This window comes from Microcaecilia unicolor, chromosome 11, assembly GCF_901765095.1.
Source record: "Microcaecilia unicolor chromosome 11, aMicUni1.1, whole genome shotgun sequence".
In the NCBI taxonomy this organism is placed as follows: domain Eukaryota; kingdom Metazoa; phylum Chordata; class Amphibia; order Gymnophiona; family Siphonopidae; genus Microcaecilia; species Microcaecilia unicolor.
In genome coordinates, this window is record NC_044041.1 from 165,130,756 (window position 1) to 165,153,104 (window position 22,349).

A 22,349-nucleotide genomic window follows, 5' to 3' on the forward strand; every position below is an offset into this window, starting at 1 on the left:
ATCGCTAGCACGGAGTGGAAGAGTAGCCTAGTGGTTAGTGCAGCAGACTTTGATCCTGGGGAACTGGGTTCCATTCCCACTGCAGCTCCTTGTGACTGTGGGCAAGTCACTTAACCCTCCATTGCCCCAGGTACAAAATAAGTACCTGTATATATATATATAAACCGCTTTGAATGTAGTTGCAAAAATACCACAGAAAGGCGGTATATCAAGTCCCATTTCCCTTCATTTTCCCCCTAAAAGGAGCCCTTAATTTGCTTCCTCCACTGCAGCATTGCCATTGATGACCCTTAATTCCTCAGCCCAGCTTCCATAGAGGCAACATTCACAACTGTCTCATGGTGGATTGGTAGCAACAGCAACACTCACTGGCCAAGCTCAGGATGCACATGTAGTAAGGTCTAGAACAGGGGTGGGCAATCTTTATGCACAGAGGGCTGCAAGAATGTCAGTACTATCCTTGGCAGGTGGCATCATTATGTAACATTGAAACAAGAAATGCAAAGAGCTCCACGGACCTTCTGTGATAAATAAGTAAAAATGTAACTCAAAATAATTAAAACAAACTGCTAGAGTGGCCATTCTGAAAAATATTTGCAAAATACAATATTTGAAACTCCCAGAACCGGTTAATGATGTTTTCTGTGTACACTTCCCATTGTCTTGCAAGCCACATAAAATTCAGTAGTGGGTCACGTTTGAGCCATAGGCTGCAGGTTGCCCACCCCTGGTCTAGAAGGTGGCTACATCTGAAGACGCAAGGTGCTGTAGCCTCATAAGAGGCAGGTCCAATTAGGCTGGAAGCCCAAAGCAGCAGGAAGAAGTTATCAGCTAAAAATAAACGCTACATTAGTAACATATGACCTGGTTAAAATTATATAGGAAAAAAATAATCAGCAGGATTCTTTTATTTTTCCAAGAAAGTTATTTTTCTCCATGTATCAAAAACTGTTGGCATCCAGTCAGCAGCTTTGTCAAGGACCCTTCTGGAACTGCTGCAAGTTTTGAGAACTTTTTGTCTGGAGAAGAGGTTGCTTCAGACAGTTTGGATAACGAGTTGGTAGTTTTTCTGAACACCTCTGCCTTGACACACAGTCTCATTGAGGGGGAAAAATGTTAAATCCTTGCTGCTGGGTGGGGGGGGGGGGGGGGGGGGATTACACCTGCTACTGATTGTTAAAGGTTTCCTTGGTGCTGCCTTCTGTGCTTCAAAATCTCCGTTGATGTGAACATAAAGTCTTTTTCACAAGTGTCACAATGATAAGGCCTTTGCAGTGACAAAGTAGAAGCACTTCTGGCCACCTGCTCTGCAGGAACTGTCAAAAAACAAAACAAAACGACAAAACAAATGAGAGAGAGTAATTTTATAAAACATGAAAAATATGTTTTAAAACTGGAAACAAGACTCTTATAAAATTGAATGTCTGGGTATATGTACATTAAAAATACACATGACAGCTGGCACACAGTGATGTGAAAAAGTTTGTGCCCCCTTCCTGATTTCCCCTATTATTTCATTCATATATATATATATATATATATATATACACAGGGCTTTTTTTTTTTTGAGAGGGTACTGGCACCTTTTCCATTGTCTGCTAAAATTACCCATGGACCCCATGTTTTAATGAAAGAGCTGAGGCTCCACATACCAATCCAGTCTTGTCATAGATTCTGTGACTGGTTGCAGGGGGCCTGGCCCCTCAGTAATCACCAGACTCCTGAAGGGTGGCCTAGCATTTGAGTACTAACACCTTTTTTGCTAGAAAACACACACTATATATATAAGAGATAGATAGATATATGTCACACTGAATGTTTTCAGATCTTTAAACAAAATGTAATACTACACAAGGGAATCTGATAAAACATACAATACACCTTCAGAACAGATATACATTTGTGTGAAAGCATTTGAGCACTAGTAGGGGTCATTTGTTATAAAAAGACACATACGCATATAATGGATGCCTGTTTCGACTTTTCACATAGCTGCCCTATTATAAAATTAGCACCCCACCTCACTAAGGCCATGTATTTTTTGCACACACATAACTAAAAGCCAGTGAGCAATTTGTAGGTGATTCCATTATATTAGACTCACCTAATACTGTGGTAATTAAGTTTTGGAGGCTATGCTCCCTTGATCAGGACTGTAGAATATAAACTAAGTATGAAGCCGGCTGCCTGACCATACTAGTGTATCACAGAGGTTGCATTGCAATAGTGACATGGTGGGGTTTGTTTTCCACATTGTAAGCAAAGACTTGTTTCAGAGCAGTGTTTCTCAAACCAATTTTTGGGACACACTCAGACAGTTGGGTTTTCAGAATATCTAAAATAAACATGTATATGATAGATTTGCATACCAAGGAGGCAGTGCATTCAAATCTATCTAGTTGGGGAATAAGACCATTGCCAGGCATAAGGAAGGCAGACATCTACAGTCTGTGCCCCAAAAATGACAAGGACAGATAAAAGAACAAGTATGTATATGCTATATTGCATCATAGCATATGCTATGCGTTTATGTTGTTAGGCAAACTGGATGGACCATGCAGGTCTTTATCTACTGTCATCCACTATGTAGCTCATACATATTCATTGTGGGTATCCTGAAAGACTGACTGGCTGAGTGTGCCCTGAGGACTGGGTTGTTTAGAGAACTGCAACTAGAGAAACACTTCCACAAGAAAAAAAAAAAAAAAAACCTCCCTCCAGCAAAATGCATTTTAAATACCATAGAAAAAGAACCCATTGCATCCCACCAAGCAAGCACAACAGTAAACTTGACAACCATACACATATGTACTTGTACCGGTCTAGGGGCATGTGTGAATTTGTGTGACTGTATTTACTGGGGGTAGTTCTGGGCTCTATTTTATAAAGGCACACAAGCACCTATGTTGCCTTTACAAAATGGGCAAGATTTTTTTTACAAGCAATCTGCTACAAAATTATCCCTAACCTCTGTTTGTAACAGACAGGGAGACAGACAGCTGACAGACAGCTGATTCAGTTAGTGTATTATATACCATCCAATGCAAAAAAAAAAAACCAACAACAAAAGAGAAACAAGTTAGAATTAAAATTGTAAAAAACAAGAATCTTCACAGATGCAAAATAATCACCAAAACGAGAAAGGGGACACTGCTGCTGACTGGTAGAGGGAGGGGGGGGGGGCATTTTTCTAAGCCAGATCACAAACCTTGGATAATCAAAAGCTTTGTAAAATATAGAAAGTTTACAGTTTATTTAAGACTTTCTATACTGCCCAAACTGACACACAAAACTGGGCAAAAATGTACAATTCAAAATTATTCAGTGAAAAAAAAAAAAAAAAAAAAAAAAGAAATGAACTACAATATTGAAAGGACAGACATCATTCACACAAGAGAAACATGTCCAAACAATCAAAAACCAAGATCTTAATAGCGACCTAGATTTTCTCGCCATTATCCAACCCTAATCTTCCTGTAGTTGTACATTCTGCTGTTTATCTCTATTAGCCTTATCAGGTCTTTTTCTTGTACTTTACTGCTTTGAAAAACACAGGACGGTAATGCAACACCATCCTTCTGCACTGACCTGATAAAGGAAGCAGAGATCCCAAAAGCTAGTCACAAGTGGTTTAAGTTAGTTTAACAAGTTATACGTGAGACCAAAGTTTTGATCTATATTTCCATGGAGGCTTTAAGTCCCTTGAGAAATACTTTATTCATGTGAGGTCTATAAGTAAAAAAGAAAAAAAGAGCCTGACACTGGCTGTGTTTTGCCCACACAGGGGCTGCATCGGGGGCTAAAACAGTTACAGTGGGGGAAATAAGTATTTGATCCCTTGCTGATTTTGTAAGTTTGCCCACTGACAAAGACATGAGCAGCCCATAATTGAAGGGTAGGTTATTGGTAACAGTGAGAGATAGCACATCACAAATTAAATCCGGAAAATCACATTGTGGAAAGTATATGAATTTATTTGCATTCTGCAGAGGGAAATAAGTATTTGATCCCCCACCAACCAGTAAGAGATCTGGCCCCTACAGACCAGGTAGATGCTCCAAATCAACTCGTTACCTGCATGACAGACAGCTGTCGGCAATGGTCACCTGTATGAAAGACACCTGTCCACAGACTCAGTGAATCAGTCAGACTCTAACCTCTACAAAATGGCCAAGAGCAAGGAGCTGTCTAAGGATGTCAGGGACAAGATCATACACCTGCACAAGGCTGGAATGGGCTACAAAACCATCAGTAAGACGCTGGGCGAGAAGGAGACAACTGTTGGTGCCATAGTAAGAAAATGGAAGAAGTACAAAATGACTGTCAATCGACAAAGATCTGGGGCTCCACGCAAAATCTCACCTCGTGGGGTATCCTTGATCATGAGGAAGGTTAGAAATCAGCCTACAACTACAAGGGGGGAACTTGTCAATGATCTCAAGGCAGCTGGGACCACTGTCACCACGAAAACCATTGGTAACACATTACGACATAACGGATTGCAATCCTGCAGTGCCCGCAAGGTCCCCCTGCTCCGGAAGGCACATGTGACGGCCCGTCTGAAGTTTGCCAGTGAACACCTGGATGATGCCGAGAGTGATTGGGAGAAGGTGCTGTGGTCAGATGAGACAAAAATTGAGCTCTTTGGCATGAACTCAACTCGCCGTGTTTGGAGGAAGAGAAATGCTGCCTATGACCCAAAGAACACCGTCCCCACTGTCAAGCATGGAGGTGGAAATGTTATGTTTTGGGGGTGTTTCTCTGCTAAGGGCACAGGACTACTTCACCGCATCAATGGGAGAATGGATGGGGCCATGTACCGTACAATTCTGAGTGACAACCTCCTTCCCTCCGCCAGGGCCTTAAAAATGGGTCGTGGCTGGGTCTTCCAGCACGACAATGACCCAAAACATACAGCCAAGGCAACAAAGGAGTGGCTCAGGAAGAAGCACATTAGGGTCATGGAGTGGCCTAGCCAGTCACCAGACCTTAATCCCATTGAAAACTTATGGAGGGAGCTGAAGCTGCGAGTTGCCAAGCGACAGCCCAGAACTCTTAATGATTTAGAGATGATCTGCAAAGAGGAGTGGACCAAAATTCCTCCTGACATGTGTGCAAACCTCATCATCAACTACAGAAGACGTCTGACCGCTGTGCTTGCCAACAAGGGTTTTGCCACCAAGTATTAGGTCTTGTTTGCCAGAGGGATTAAATACTTATTTCCCTCTGCAGAATGCAAATAAATTCATATACTTTCCACAATGTGATTTTCCGGATTTAATTTGTGATGTGCTATCTCTCACTGTTACCAATAACCTACCCTTCAATTATGGGCTGCTCATGTCTTTGTCAGTGGGCAAACTTACAAAATCAGCAAGGGATCAAATACTTATTTCCCCCACTGTATATAGGCTGAAACCAATGCTTCCTCCATATGATTTTCGTGGGGAGATTCAGAATATGGTGCTTTCCCTTTTGGACTACTGCAACACTGTCTTGGAATGGCAAAGACCAAGGTGAGAGCACTGCAGTTTGTCAAAAATGCTGCCTCTAGGCTGGTTACAGGTGTGGCTCACGTAGCACATATTACTCCAATTTTGAGACAGCTACAATACAGCAGAATACGGTTTAAGGTTCTTTGTTACGTCCATCAAGCTATACACAGATTTGCTCCAAAGTACCTGAAAGATAGTTTTCATGTGTACCACCCTAACAGGAGTTTGACGTCAGAGATGACAATGCGTTTGTCTCTTGATATGATGGTAAATATAAGATACTGTGAGACGAGATCTGCTACTGTTTTCATCGCAGGGGTACAATTGTGGAATGCACTGAAAGGACAATTGTGCTAATTTTGCTTTCTCTGAGAAGAAATAGGACAGTGATATCCTCAAATATGGGAAATCCTACCTACTAGGCTCACTGAAAACAACAGTAGGACAACAGAGTCTTGCAATGGCAAGACTATGCTGAACCAATTAACCTCAAAGTATATACAAAACTGGTTGTCAAGGTGCAGCCTGGAACTGAATAAAAAGGGCCCAGAAGGGTGGAGTTGGATTCTAGACAACAAGCAAATTCCGCATGACTGTCAGGTCAAACTGTCGTGTTAGGTAGTCTGCTCAAGGTAGTAATGAGATGTGAATGTGTGGACTGAAGACCACATCACAGCCTTGCAAATTTCTTCAGTGGAGGCTTACCTCAAGTGGGCTGCCGACGCAGCCATTATTTTGACATAGTGAGCTGTGACATGTCCCTCAAAAGTCAGCCCAGCCTGGGCATAAGTAAAGGAGATGCAATCTGCTAGCCAATTGGATAATGTGCACATATCAATGGCTGTCCCCAACCTATTGGGATCAAAAGAAACAAAAACCTGGGTGGACTGTCTATGGGTTTAGTCTGCTCCAGATAGAAGGCTAAAGCTCGTTTGTAGTCCAAGGTATGCAGCGCACTTTCGCCAAGATAGGCATAAGGTTTTGGGAAGAATGTTGGTAGAATGATCAACAGATTAAGATGGACCTCTGACATCACCTTAGGAATGAAACTTAGGATGCAAGCACAGAACTATCTTCTTATGATGAAATCTAGTGTAAGGTGAATCAGCTAACTAGGGCATGAAGCTCACTAACTCTGTGAGCTGAAGTGACCACCACCAAAAACAAGACCTTCAGGATCATATACTTCATATGACAGGAGTCTAGTGGCTCAAAAGGAGCTTTCATCAGCTGAGTGAGGATGTTGTTGAGATCCCAAGACACCATGGGAGTTTTGAGAGGGGGGCTTCATCAACATCAAACCCCACATGAAGCAAACAACCAGAGGCTGTACAGAGATGGGCTTGCCCTCCACCTGATAGTGATAAGCACATTGCAGAGAGGTGAACCTTTATAGAGTTGGTCTTTAAACCATGAAGAGGTGGAGGAGGTACTCAAGCAGTTTTTGTGTAGGACAAGATAGCAGATCTAGAGCCTTGACCTCACACCAGATGACAAACCTCCTCCATTTAAAAGTATAACACCTCTTTGTGGAATCTTTCCTGAAAGACTGCGAAACCTCAGAGACACTCTCGGGCTGTTGCAAGGAGGCAAACAACTCTCTTAACACCCAGGACATTAACAAGGGTCTGGAAATCGGGATGCAGAAGGGACTCCTCATTCTGTGTGATGAGGGTTGAAAAACAGTCCAACCTTCTTGGATCTTCAGAGGACAATTCCAGAAATAGAGGGAACCAGATCTGTTTCAGCCAGTAAGGAGTGATAAAGATCATGGTTCCCTGATCTTGCCTGAGTTTCAACAAAGTCTTCCCTATAAGAGGAATTGGCGGGGGGGGGGGGGGGGGTGGGGGAGGGGGATACGCATACAGGGGACCTTCCCCCAATGCAGGAGAAATGGCATCTGATGCTAGTCTGCCATGTGATCTGAGTCTGAGGGACTTTGTTGTTGAGATGAATGGCAAAAAGGTATGCCAAAGGGGTGCCCCACACTCAAAAGATCTCACGGGCTATGCCCATACTGAGAGACCACTCATAAGTATTGCCATACTGGGACAGTCCAAATGTCCATCAAGCCCTGCATCCTGTTTCCAACAGTGGCCAATCCAGGTCACAAATACCTGGCAAGATCCCGAAAAAGTTCAATACATTTTATGCTGCTTATCCCAGAAATAGCAGTGGATTTTCCCCACATCAATTTAATAATGGTCTATGGACTTTTCATTTAGGAAGCCATCCAGACCTTTTTTAAACCCCGCTAAGCTAACCGCCTTTACCACATTCTCAGGCAACAAATTCCAGAGTTTAATTACACATTGAGTGAAGAAATATTTTCTCCGATTCATATTAAATTTACTGTTTTGTAGCTTCATCACATGCCCCCTAGTCCTAGTATTTTTGGAAAGAGTAAACAAACGATTCACGTCTCGTTTGATTACATGATCCTGCTCAGCCTGTCCATCAGACAGTTGTCTTTTCACGCCAGGTATGTGGCCCTGAGCACCATGCCATACTTGAGAGCCTATTGCTCCTGACCGCCTCCTGACACAAGGGGTAGGATCCCATACCATCCCTGCTTGTTGACATAGTACATTGCAACCTGATTGTCCATTTAAATTAGAATAATTTGGTTCATCAGCTGATCTCTGAAAGTCTTTAGAGCATTCAACATTGCCCGCAATTCCAGGATATTGATATGGAAGGACATCTCCTGGCAGGACTAAGTGTGAAGCCCATCTACATGAGCTCCCTATCTCATGTTAGATACATCACTGGTCAGTTGGGAGGTTGAATTTGGAATGGTAGTGACAACGTTAAATTGGACTGAATTAACCAGCAGCAGAAAGATGGTTTGAGCTGTGGTGGGACCACGATGATATCCTCTAGGTTCCTCATGGCCTGGTGTCATTGAGAAGCCAGGGTTCATTGGGCTCTGCTGAAATGGAGACATGCCAAGGGTATAACATATACTGTGGTGGCTATGTAGCCTAGTAATCTCAACATCTCCTGGCTGCTGTGAATGATTGGTGATTGCCATGACAGCAACCACCAGATCCTGAGGAAGGAAGGCTCGAGCATGCTCTATGTCTAGCAAGGCTCCTATGTATTCCAATTGCTGGACAGGTTGGAGATGGGACTTTGGGTTGTTGATTACAAACCCTAATAACTCCAACACCAAGATAGTTCACTGCACTGATGCTTGAGCACCCTCCCACGATATGCTCTTGACCAGACAATCGTCCAGGTAGGGAAACATATGCACTCCCAGCCTGCGTAGCAACGTTGCAACTACTGCAAGGTATTTGGTGAATACCCTGGGCAAGGATGTGAGGCCAAATGGTAGGACATGGTACTAGTAGTGGTGCTTCTCTACTAGAAATCTGAGATACTTCCAGTGACTGGGGAGTATCTGGATGTGGGTACATGCATCCATCAGATCCAGAGAACACAGGCAATTGTTTCCCTGAAATCATGGAGAGAAGTGTGCCCAGGGAAACCATCCTGAACTTTTCTTTGACCAAATATCTGTTCAGGGCCCTTAGGTCTAGGATGGGACAAAATCCCCTGTCGTCTTGGTTACAAGGAAGTACCTGGAATAGAATCCCTGTTCCTCCTGCCCTGGTGGGACAGGCTTGACTGCATGGGCCTGAGGAAGAGCAGGAAGTTCCTCTAGAAGTATCTGCTTGTGCTGAGTGCTGAAAAGATGCTTGTGGTGAACAATATGGAGGAGTTAGTTACCCCGGTTGGGCGAGTTGGAAAACCCACCAGTTGAAGGTTACAAGGGGCCACCTTTCTTGGGAAAAAAATTCAGCCTCTCCCTACTGGCAGGTCATCCGGAACACTGTGACAGCAGCTATACTCTCCTGGAGCCACTGAAAAGCTCACCTCTTGTTTTGCCTGGGGAGCAGGTTGTGACTTTTGTGAACATTGCTGGCAACCTGGGGCTGCTGGGTCTGGGGCTGCTGTTGAGGATGGGTGGAAAAAGTAAACCTACGTCTTTGAGAGTAATAGGAACTTCTTTGTGTCCCGCTGGTGAACCTCCAAGTAGTGGAGGCTGCAGAAGGAGGCCACCGGGAGAGAAAATGGATGATGTCAGTGTGTTTCTTGATAAGGTCAACTTCCTCCACCTTGTCCCCAAAAAGATTGACTCCCCGGCAAGGTACATCTGCTAGCCTCTCCTGAATATTTTCGGCACTCCTTCTGATTCTTGGTCAGCTGGCAATGCTCAGTAGCCTGCTCCAGCAGGAGAGTGTCTGCAAAGTCTAGCACACTAAGAACCAAGGACTGCAAGTATATGCTCGTGTAGAGTTGGTAGCCCTGTGCGTGGGAGACTAGCCTCAAGGCCTGATAAATCTTCCTCCCAAAAGAGTCTAAGGTCTGGGCCTCTCTGCCTGGGGGCATTGAGGCATAAGACCTGGAATTCCTAGCCTTTTTGAGAGCGGATTCGACCACCAGGGAGTGGGTATGGCTTGGGCCTTCTCAAACCAGAAGCCTTCTGAATCTGATACATGGAATCCACCTTCTTGGGTACCACTTGAACTTGCACATAGAGTCATGGGCCTCAAACTCAGAGTGGCTGAGTGCTGCAGCTGGTTCAAGCACCCTCGATGCCTGAGCACTTTGTAGCTGTAGGAGACCTGCTAACTCCTCCCTCAGCATGACCCAGAACCGGTCATGAAGGACAGGCATTGGTAAGGCTGGGGCCAGTGACAGTGTGGAGACAGGCTGATGATTTGTCAGTGCAGGATCGGAAGCAGGGTCCTGGCTGCACGGGGGCGGAGGTGATGGCAACAGGATAACAAAGGGGGAGCAGTCCTCATAGGAGTGGAGCAGTCCTCATAGGAGTGGAGGAGTAGCCTAGTGGTTATAGTGCAGCGGACTTCGATCCAGGGGAACTGGGTTTGATTCCCACTGCAGCTCCTTGTGACTATGGGCAAATCACTTAACCCTCCATTGAACCAGGTTCAAATAAGTACCTGTATATACTATGTAAACCACTTTGAATGTAGCTGCAAAAACCACAAAAAGGTGGTATATCAAGTCCCATTCCCCTTCCCAGCACCGACACGTCCTTGGTGCCAGTGATGATGTCCCAGAGCTCCTGGCACCATGTGTCAAAGGGGACAGATATTGATGCTTCTTGATCTTTGCCGCTGATGAGTATTATGTTGAATCCACACGGTCCTCGGTGTCAGGTCCAATGCAGATCAGTTCCGTGGCCTACTAGCAGTGCCCAATGCTGAGAGAGGTGGAGACGCCCTCAATGCCAGCACACTCCAAGTGTAAGATGATTCCCTGGCAGCCATCGGGGTCGATGCTTCTGATGCCAAAGCCGATGTGCCAGGCTTTGAAGATCCAAAAAGTTCCCTCTGGCAGGCCTGATGTGTTCTTTTTCTGCACTTTTAAACAAAGAACAGAGTTTTATGGGTCATGGTCAGGCCCCAGGCACCCCACACATCAATTGTGTGGGACAGTGCTAGAGATCACTTGACTGCACTGGGTGCATCTTCCGAAGTCACTGGGAGTCTTCTGAGGCATGTGAAAAAGAATAGCAGCTTAATCAAAAGGTTCAATGGTGATGCCAAAAAGGGGCTTACCTCAAATTGAGCTCGGTGCTCTGGTTTAAAAGGGCCTCGGGAGCTGCAAAAAAATAAAGAAAATTTAAAAGAGCCAAAAACGCAAAAAATTTAAAAAAAACCCAGGAAGGGAGATCAAAAATAGAAGAAAAAAAAACAAATACCCGCACAGGAAGGCACAATATGCAATGAAAAAAAATGCTGAGAAGATCGAGACGCAACCTCCTAGCTCTGTATAAAAATCAAAATTGAGGGTCCTGCCACTTGTGCATCTTGCAGGCACTCGCACATGTGTGGTGGGGCCGCTGCCAAAAGCCTCTAAAAGCTATAGAATGCTGGGAAGTCCGCACTCAGCTCCGTTGCGATGAAATCACCCGTATGTAAGGATACCACTGTCCTGCCTGTCTTTGGAGAATCCAAGATCACAGAATTTAAGCATTTTATCTGATGCCTCATGGAGTTATCTGATCTGATATTTGGGCAGAGTTTCAGGACATCAGCTAGATTCAAAATCAGTCCTAGGGGGTTGTTTACTAAATAAAATGGGCCCTGCTGCAGATAACTCGAGCTAAGCTTTAGTAAACAGGGGGGCTAGTAATCCTTCTATTTGGAAAAGTGGTGATATTCAACAAATAAGATGGAAAATAAACTTCATTCTGTATCTCTATTTTTCTGATCCTATACTTATCTTTCTCCTTTGATACAGCCCCTGGGCAAGTTTAGCTCTATCTGGCTTATCTGTTAACTTTGTAAAGATGCCAGTTGTCATTAACTATGACTTTATAGTTATTGCAAAATTTAAGTATCTCAGGATTGTGATCACAGGGCACCTGACTATATTATGCCAACAAAACTATGGCTAAGTACTTACACAGATTAAGGATGATTTAGGTAATTAGAAATCAGTGGTAGTATTCTGGGTGGATAGGATTAATGTTATTAAAATGCTGGTTTTGCCTCATTTGCTGTTTTTCCCCCTAGTTTTCATGCATTACTTTTGTCCTTTCATGATGCATGTTTGGAAAAGGAAGAAAGCCCAGGTGAATTTTAGAAAACGTTTGATATCTAAAAAGTCTGGAGGCACATACCTTCCAGATTTTCAAACATATTACTCATGCTTGTGTTAAATTCCTCTCACAGCACACTGGATTAGATTTAGAGAGTTGCACGGGGACAGAAATCTTACCCATCCCCACCCATCCCTGCTGGAATATTTCCTGTCCCCACTGGAATCTTACCCATCTCCATCCATCCCCGCAAAAATGTAACCCATTCCAACCCGTCCCCGCAAGAATTTAACCCATCCCCACCCGTCCCCGCAAGAATTTAACCCATCCCCACCCATCACTGTAAGAATTTAATGATAACCCATCACTGTAAGAATTTAATGATACATAAAAGAAAATTCCAATCAGCTCCCTCAGTCTCTCTCTGGATTTGAGCCACAGCACTGTAGGCAAGGAAGGAATGGAAGCTGAAACTTGGAACACTCTGGTGTGCACATGTAAGATTTGTCTCTGATTTACTGGCACTGTGTGCTGAGAGGTCACCACATGCACGCACCAGTAGGTCAGGTGACATCTGATGCTCATGCCTTGTCAGAGCTGAGTTCTGCTCATCAGCCCGGGAGCAAAAAGGATTAATTGTAACATAGTAAGTAACAGCAAATAAAGACCTGAATGGTCCATCCAGTCTGCCCAATAGTCACACTCATTATCAATTTATGATTAAATCAACGAGTGTGATATTATATACTTGATTATAGTCTCTCTTTTGTGTTTCTGGAACATAGACCATAAAAGTCTATCTGGCCCTATCCTTATGTTCCAACTGCTGGAGTTGTCATTGAAGCCCACTCCAGTCTATGCATCTTCTCATTTGTGGGACACAGATTGTAAAAATCTGTCCAGAACTGTCCATATGTTCCAGCCACTGAAGTTGCTAAGCCCTTTCCAGCCCATCCTAAACCAGACGTCCATATATTAGACACAGACCATACAAGTCTGCCTGGTATCGGCCCTAGTTAATCACAGCCAGTCACCATCTAAGCATTACTTCACACATCCACACACATGCAGCCATTTAAGGTTAGGTTTTTTATAACTTCCATTTTCTAATTAGAGATCCTCTGTGTTTATACCACGCCTTTTTGAATTCCATCATCATTTGTGTCTCTACCATTTCCACATTTGTGCTGTTAAAGCAAGGAGGAGGAGGAGACAGCACTCAAAGAACTTGGTACTCGGTAGATGAGAGGCTGGTGCATGTGTAGCTTACACTTCCACGAGAACCCCGCAGAACTGCTTCCGTCCCCGCGGGAACCCCGCAGAACTGCTTCCGTCCCCGCGGGAACCCCGCAGAACTGCTTCCGTCCCTGCGGGGAACCCCCCAGAACTGCTTCCGTCCCTGCGGGAATCCCGCGGGTTCCGCGGGATTCCCGCAAACCCCGTTCCCGTGCAGCTCTCTAATTTGATTATAGGAATGTATAGGTTTCACTTCTTCACCAGAGAGCTGCACGGGAATGGGGATTGCAGGAATCCTGCAGAACCCACAAAATTCCCACGAAGATGGAAAAAGCTGCCACAGTATTTCTGCACGAGTGTAGTCAAAATCTTTGGTGATATCAGAATGAGGCTTCAAATGCACTGAGCAAGGCAATTAGGGTGCCAGAATGAGGCTTGGAATGCACTGAGAGGCAGCCAGAACACCAGAGTGAGGCTTGGAACACAAATTGGTTGAATCAAGGAGATTTTATGACAGGAGTCAGCATGAGCCTATATCGCCCATTCTGTGGACTGAAGACAGTGGGCAGAGCTTGCCACCATATTGTGTGACCCTCAAACATTTGCATAAACAATAGGAAACGTGAGGTTTATGACTGCCTCCAAGCAGTTCTGAGTCAAACTGTAGTTGGACTTAACACTGCCAGCTGCTCCCCCAAGCTCACAGTTTTCACAAGTCTTACCATAGATGAGAAAAGCTCAGGACTGTCCCACGCTTTCCAGCAATCCTCTTTCCTTCTCCTTTTTTTTTTTTACAAAGGTCATTGTGCTGGAAAAGGAGAGCTCCACAGGAAACAGGGGAAAGGTGAAGGGAGGGAAGAAGTAAATTCGCGGGGCACCACAGACAGGGAAGACCTCCAGATATGACTCTGCAGACTCAAGCTATCTGCAAAGCTCAACTGGAGACCAGAAGCAAACAACTCAGAACCAGAGGCTGAAAAGTGTATCCATCCATCTGCTAGAGATAGAAAGTACTGAGCAGCTGGACTATATGCCAATATGTCTCAGCTCAGTTTTCAGTTCTCTACCTCCACCTGCTGGTTGATAAGACACAACTATCCCACAGGTTCTGGAATAGTAGGAAACTACGTAATGGAAAGTGGAAAAAGTTCAGAGGTGTAGAATGGATAAAGAGGGTACTTTTCAAACAGCACTACAAAAAGATGTCACTCCATGAAACTAACAACTAGCAGACTAAAAATAAATCACAGAAAGTACTTTTTCATAAGCTGCCAGAGGATGTGGTCAACACATTTTACATAGCAGGGATCCAAAAGAGTTGACTGGGCAAGTTCCTGGAGGAAACGTCCATTAAAAAAATAGATTTCAATGCTCAACTGCTGAAAATGTTGGTTTGCGTAGTCATAGTACACCTATTCTTCTTTCTTTGTATTGGCATCCAATTGAGAAACATTGTTCTTTTAAATTGCTGCTTTTAGCATTTAGTCTTCCACAGGATGGCACCAGAACACTTCTTTGAAAAGTCACCAATATATGCTCCTAAGAGGTTTTCATGCTCTGAGTGATAGGCACTTTCTTCTTCCTTCTGCAAGGTTTATGTGCCTTGTGCTTATTCATATTCCATGCCATTTTTATACAATAAAGTCCTTTCTTCTGTTAGATTAATAGATGATTTATTAGGCTTTCAAAGAGCTTTTAAAACTTTTTTAATTGAATTTATTTGATGGCATGATTTTTAGGATTTGTAGATTTACCTTTAGGGTACCTCCTGTATAATGTTATTATATTAAGTTCAAGAAATGTTTGTTAGGATTTTACATTTTATTATTTTCTGTACTAATGCTTTTTTGTTGACTTTATTATGTATGTAATTCTGTAATCAATTCTGGGCATTATTGGAAGAACAGTCTAAATAATGAATTACATTAAATTAAATAAATAAAAAAATGATTAGCCATGTATATTTGAGAAAGCCATCGTTTATCATTGAAAACTGATCTACTTTGGGGGATTTACTGGGTACTTCTGATCCAGACAGGCATGATTAGAGATGGGATGCTAAACTTGATGGACCCTGGGCTGAATCACCATGGCTTATCTCAGGGCTTGAGAAATCCCAGGCCTCAGGTCACCATAGTGTCTAGAAGTTTGCTTCTGACATCTGAGATTTCGTTGTCCTTAAAAAAAAAAAAAAAAAAAAAAAAGTTTTGTTGCAGCCATTGTTGCAACCAGTACAGGAACTTCTTTCTCACTACACCGCACAGGTCTGTCTGAGTCTCCGCTGTGCAGCACAGCGGGCTCACAAAAAACCATGTGAAGCAGAAAGAAGTTTCTACTTCGGCAGCCATAGAAAACAGGGTGAGTGGTGCTGAGGGCTACTTGGGGGAAGGAGGGAGGCTGACAGGCTTGCAGGGAATAAGGGATGGGGACAATAGCAGATGGAGTGGACCATAGCTTGCAAGAAGTAAGAGCTGGGGGGGGGGCTCACTCACTGGCTTGCAAGGAGTTAGTGGCTGGGAGGACAGGTTGACTAGCTCACTGGGGTACAGAATACAAGGGGCTGACTGTTTAAGAAGGTAGGGGCTAGGCCATCATGAACTGGCTTGCAGATGGGGGAATAGGGGCTGGAACTGGCTTGCTGAGGTAGAGTAAGGGTTAGGGGATAACAAAGTGGCTTATTGGGGTACAAGTTAGAGGGCTGACTGGCTTGCTGGAGTAGGGGCTAGGGTGTTGCTGATGGGCTCACCAGGGTACAGGTGGGGAGGAGCTGACTGGTTTTTAAGAGTAAGAGCTGTTAGGAGGGACTGACCACCTTGCTGGGGATAGTAAAGGCTAGCTGGGTGGAGGGCACTGACTGGTTTCCTGGGGAGTAATTGCTTCTACAATTGAAGCAAGCCTTGGGAGTGGTGATCACTGAAATTTCTCGTCCATAAAAAGGCATCTGAGTGACGTGGCAGGGCATAATCGAATGTCGCCAGCGAAATAGGTCGCCGGCGATCTATTTTGGCGGCGGCGCAACAGCTGGCTGGAATCGTATTTTCGAAAAAGATGGTCGGCCATCTTTTTTTTTTCGATAATACAGATTAGCCTGGCCAAATGCCAGAGTTCGCCGGGTTTGAGATCACCGGTTTTGTTTTTCAGCGATAATGGAAAAAATGCCAGCTATCTTAAACCCGGCGAAATCCAAGGCATTTGGTCATGGGAGGAGCCAGCATTTGTAGTGCACTGGTCCCCCTGACATGCCAGGACACCGACCGGGCACCCTAGGGGGCACTTCTAAAAATGTTTAAAAAATACACAAATAGCTCCCAGGTGCATAGCTCCCTTACCTTGGGTGCTGAGCCCCCCAAATCCACTCCCCACAACTCTACACCATTACCATAGCCCTTATGGGTGAAGGGGGGCACCTACATGTGGGTAAAATGGGTCTTGGGGGGGGGGGGGTTGGAGGGCTCAACACTTAGCACCACAAGTGTAACAGGTAGAGGGGGGTGGGGATGGACCTGGGTCTGCCTGCCTGAAGTGCACTGCACCCATTAAAAACTGCTCCAGGGACTTGCATACTGCTGTCAGGGAGCTGGGTATGACATTTGAGGCTGGCATAGAGGCTGGCAAAAGTGTTTTATTTTTATTTTTTTAGTGTGGGAGGGGGGTTAGTGACCACTGGGGGAGTATGGGGAGGTCATCCCCCATTCCCTCCGGTGGTCATCTGGTCAATTGGGGCACCTTTTTGAGGCTTGGTCGTGAAAATTAAAGGACCAAGTAAACTCGGCAAAATACTGATTAACGCTGCTTTTTTTTCCATTATCCGCAAAAGCCAGCCATCTGGTAGCCACGCCCATGCCCCACCTTTGCTTCGCCGCCGACACGCCCCCTTGAACTTTCGCCGGCGCGGCAATGGGAAAGCGGCGATAGTGTAAAAAAAGCAGCTTTCGATTATACCGATTTCACCACTTTTGTGAGATCGCTGGCCATCTCCCGATTTATGTCGGAAGATCGCCGGTGATCACTTTCGGAAATAAGCCTGATAGTCCCTGGGACAACATTAGCAAAAATCCATAACAGATGAGAGAAGAGTTTTAACACAAAATCTAAACAGATTTCTAGTTGAGGAACTTCCATAGGCTTTTCAATGTCATCTTAGGAAAGAATACAATGTTTAGATTGGACCTTACAAGCTGTAGAAGTGTAGATACTGTGGTTATTCTGTTTTCAGCATGTTTCAGGGCAAGTGGATTTATAAGCCAAAATAATAAAAATAAATACTCTGTTTCATGCAGATCTCTCATTTGATTAAACATAACTAATGGGCAGATGATGCTATTCTAAACAGCACTCGAATAGTGCGGGGATTTACCGCCCCTATGATCAGAGATAATAGCATGCAAATTTATGCACGCTATTATCTATGATCATAGGGTAAAGTGCGGGAGGATTACAAAGTATATAAGTATTGCCATACTGGGAAAGAGCAAAGGTCCATCGAGCCCAGCATCCTGTTTCCAACAGTGGCCACTCCAGGTCACAAATACCCGTTAAGATCCCAAAAATGTACAAAACATTTTATACTGCTTATCCCAGAAATAGTGGATTTTCCCCAAGTCCATTTAATAACGGTCTACGGACTTTTCCTTTAGGAAGCCGTCCAAACCTTTTTAAAACTCCGCTAAGCTAACCCGCCTTTACCACATTCTCTGGCAACGAATTCCAGAGTTTAATTACATGTTGAGTGAAGAAAACTTTTCTCTGATTCGTTTTAAATTTACTACATTGTAGCTTCATCGCATGCCCCCCTAGTCCTAGTATTTTTGGAAAGCGTGAACAGACGCTTCACATCTACCCGTTCAACTCCACTCATTATTTTATAGACCTCTATCATATCTCCCCTCAGCCGCCTTTTCTCCAAGCTGAAGAGCCCTAGCCGCTTTAGCCTTTCCTCATAGGGAAGTCGTCCCATCCCCTTTATCATTTTTGTCGCCCTTCTCTGCACCTTTTCTAATTCCACTATATCTTTTTTGAGATGCGGCGACCAGAATTGAACACAATATTCAAGGTGCGGTCGCACCATGGAGCATGCCTGAGCGAAGTCCTTCCGCACTTGTTTGACAGGTCTGGGCTGTCAAAAGCCCAAACCTGTCAAACACTGGGGCTGGAGGTCCATGGGACCACCAGACCCCAAAGAGAGCATGGCCCTGGTGGCCTAGTACCCCCACCCCGAGCCAAGCGACACGGGGGCTGGAGGTCTGGTGAACCTTAAGTCTCCCTGAACCCCCCTCACAAGTTCAGAGGGGGTGCTGGAGATCTGGTGGGTCTCCTGCCCCCTAACCCCTCTAGCATCCCCTCAAATAGAGCCCTGGTGACCCAGTGGGCCGCGGATCAACCCCAGCGGCCCTCTTCACCATCCCACCCTACCTTCGTTGGAGGAAGGAGGTGGCCTCCCTCCTCTTCCATCGGCACGCCTCAAAAAATGGCGGCACCCAGCCCAGTGCATCCTGAGATGCACTGGGCGGGGCTTCACACTATATAACCTCACCAGCTCTCCAGCCCCCCCTGAACTTGCGTCCGGGGGGGGGGGGGGGAGAGAGAGATCGGGGGGGGGGGGGGACACTTCTCCCACACTTTACTCTACGATCAGAGATAATAGCGCACATAGATTTGCATGCTATTATCTCAGGCAGATAAAGCCCCGCGCTGTTCCAGCACTATTTTTAGAGCACTGTTTGAAACAGCGTGGGGCTTTTGATCATCTGCCCATAAGTCCCTAATGCAGTACATTAGTTTTCTTATATTTTGTTCTTGTGATGACTTATACTGAGCCACAACTGAAACTCTTATCACTTCTATCTGGTAGATAATAAAATGAGCTTATTGGGAATACTATTCACCCTAAAAGGCTGTTTTGCGGCTGTACATGAGGAACTGTGATATTGCATAAACAAGTGAGTGTGTTTTTGTTCCTAATCATGCATCCAAAGGTTATGTAATCCTTGAAAGGCAATTAATCATTTAACTTATTAGTGGAACATAACCACAAAGGCCTGGTATGGTCACATTTGCAATATGGTAATACTAGAACCCAGCTAAAGAACAGGTTATTTTGAGTTAGTCTTCACTGGACCAAACTTGCTTTCCTTGTGCCATCACCATCCAGATGGATAGGCAGTGTCTTAAAAAGTGGAGGATAAAGATTTTTTTTTTTACATGTATTTCCCACATTATCCCAAGCAAACTCAGGTTCAATGTGGCTTGCAGTTGAAAATACAGTGAGACAAAATAATAGAATTCAGTAACATCGTGGGAGAAAAGATGGATGTGTCTGAAACATTTCACAAAGTTGAGATTAGCATATATACTCAACCTGGTATTTAAAAACCTGTCCTCCACCAGAACAGGCATCCATACACACATTGCAAAAGTAAACCACTTCAACAGAGTACATCCAAAATTTATTTCTTATGTCCTCTTTTCCATCTTCCAAAATTCCAGACAGCAGATGTACAGATCAGTAGGACCCAAAGAAGTCCAAAACAAATAAAGTCAGAAACAACACAGTTTAAACCTAATTGTTCAACCACCCTTAGGTTTCGTCTTTGGTCTTTGGGTTTAAAAAGCAATACCATGTGCATGTATGGTGTGCATGTATGGTCTGGATAAACAAATTAAAACCATCAAAGTTTTAAGCAAATGTCCCAAATATGTAATACTTGGTAACCATAATGAAATAGTGATGGAACATTCACATAGAAGGCAGCCAACACATTTATTTTCCACTGAAAATAATTAACTTTGTATGAACTCGGCGACTAACAGTGTGCTGCTTGCATTTACATCCAAACAGACTAAGTAGAAATAAATATATAAAACAGAACTGGCACATGTAGACTGACTCTGGAGTTCTGCATAAAAGTAACACTTACCTCATTATTCAATACCTCTCTTTTAAATAGTAGTAATAAAAATATCAAGCGCATTTTTATAATATACTACTGCATTCCACAAAACAAAAGGAGCATGTTCCCTCATACCATCTTTCTCTTTTGATCTATGTACATGAAAAAAAATATTTTAAATGCTCCCAGATTTCAACGTAATTAAGGTTTAAAAAATCCTTTGTAGTTAAAAATAAAAACTCAAAATATGATCTCTGTTTTGGTGGCCCTTCACTAGATGAAAACATCTCAGTACCAATACGTGCTAGGGTGTCCCTATAACCAGCCCCTAGAAATGACACACTGATTACGATTTAGAAGTAATTACCATTCTAACTGATGCAAGGTTATTCCGTTCTGACGTTAATCTGTGTACATCCATACCTGCACAAGCCGGTATGTTTCTATAATCGAGATGAAATAAAAATGCTACCAACAAGCATGTACCAGCAGATTGTTGTTTTGGTGTCACCAATATGCGGCCGTAGGAGGAGGGAGAGGGAGCAGCTTCAACTTTTTGATGTCATGCAGTCTTCTCTCTTCATTAAACCTCGTTAGAAGTTACTCATAGTCTTGCCCAAAAGGGAAGTGACATAGGAGGGGTGGAGCCAGGAGGGCATGGTTGGTCCAGGAAGTATACAAGCTCAGGGCACAGCTAGGTTAAGGAGGCCCAGAGAGAAGCAGCAATACCCAACTGCATTTGCCTCCACCACTTATCTATGAACTATAACTGCCAGGTAAACCAAGTTCAACTTGGAACCTTGCAACCCGATATCTTTGAACCAGCCGGATGCAGGCTGGCCTATGCTGACTGCTAAAGATTGTACTGGTACTCTGGGGAGCCAGACCAGAGCCCAGCAGTGTAAGTTACCTTGCTGAGAGACCATAGTGTACACTATGGCCCTACAGAAGCAGGCCACGAAAGAACATTCTTATATCTAAGGACTAGTTTTATGTTACTTTTCTTCCTTCACCTGTGAACTGAACAGGACCCCACCTGATACTTTAAATAAATATTATTTTGCTCACCTTAACCCATTGTGTGGCTCTGGTTTGTCCTGGCTCCAAGGCAAGTCTTCCTTCACGTTACCACATTGCCCTGTCCTAAAATTTAACCACTGGGCAAAATGTCCTTCAGCACTTTTGCTAAAACCTTTTCCTCCTTAGTATTTCCTGCTGATTCTTTTTTTTTTTTTTTTTTTTACTCCCTGTAGCTGAGGAAAATTAAATCCTTGGCAAATGATACTAGTTTTGAAAATGCCCATAAGACATCTTACTGGCACAGTTTTGCATTTGTATTTCTTAAACTTACTTTTACCTAGAACTCAATTTCATTTTCCCAGTGACCCTAGCCCTTTTTGCCCTGGTCATTACCGTATGTAGAAAGGCATATGTCCTTCAAAGGTTGCACTAGCCTCATTTTAGAAATGGAGGAATGTTCTCTACAGTCTAATGTTAATGGAGAAGCAGGAAGCTAAATGTTCCCTAAGAAGGAAAAGAACTTTCTTGTGGAAAGATTGTATATAAATTCACTTACATCTTGAGCTCATTAGGGACAGAGAAAGTACCTGCATATTGCTTGTACCACAGAAAGGCAGTATATCAAAAGCATGACACTTACCCTTTCACCTCAAGCTCAGATTGTGGTTTAAATTATTTTGAGAGGACTTAGGATGCCAAGATGATAGTATTATATAATCCTGCATGAATTAATTCTTGGTTTGTGTCTTATTTTACATTTAAGAGTTGGTCCCTAGATCAGCGCAGGAAGGGGAGGTTATGTGTTTGCTGGAAGGACAATGTTTTAGGCTCAGAACCTTCTTCTAAAACAACCTGGGTGTGCATAAGGAATGCATGCATTACAGGGGTACTCTCTTAATTGCTAGACACTGTTAGAGAAAGATTATAGTGAAAACAGTGTTGGAAGGAAGAAGAATGGAAGAACATGTTTGTGGGTTTGACTACTAATATAGAAGGATTATTATTCTTGCTAAAAAAAAAAAAAAAAAAACCCCAAGTCTCAGATATACCTACATGTGCCTACCTGGTCTGTAAACAAACATAATTTATACCAGAGATTCTCAACCCAGTCCTCAGGAAATACCTAGC

General features: G+C 43.8%; 1 protein-coding gene across 1 annotated transcript in view; it reads right to left on the reverse strand.

Annotated features, from left to right (window-relative positions):
• Window positions 1-890: 890 nt before the first annotated feature.
• The window catches only part of DHX34 (DExH-box helicase 34), an 89,557-nt gene continuing 68,098 nt past the window's right edge, over window positions 891-22,349 (reverse strand). The window contains exon 16 of the mRNA XM_030219286.1: window positions 891-1,316. Within this exon, the coding sequence (XP_030075146.1) occupies window positions 1,177-1,316 (140 nt within the window). The 3' untranslated portion in view covers window positions 891-1,176. The remainder of the gene's footprint in view (window positions 1,317-22,349) is intronic.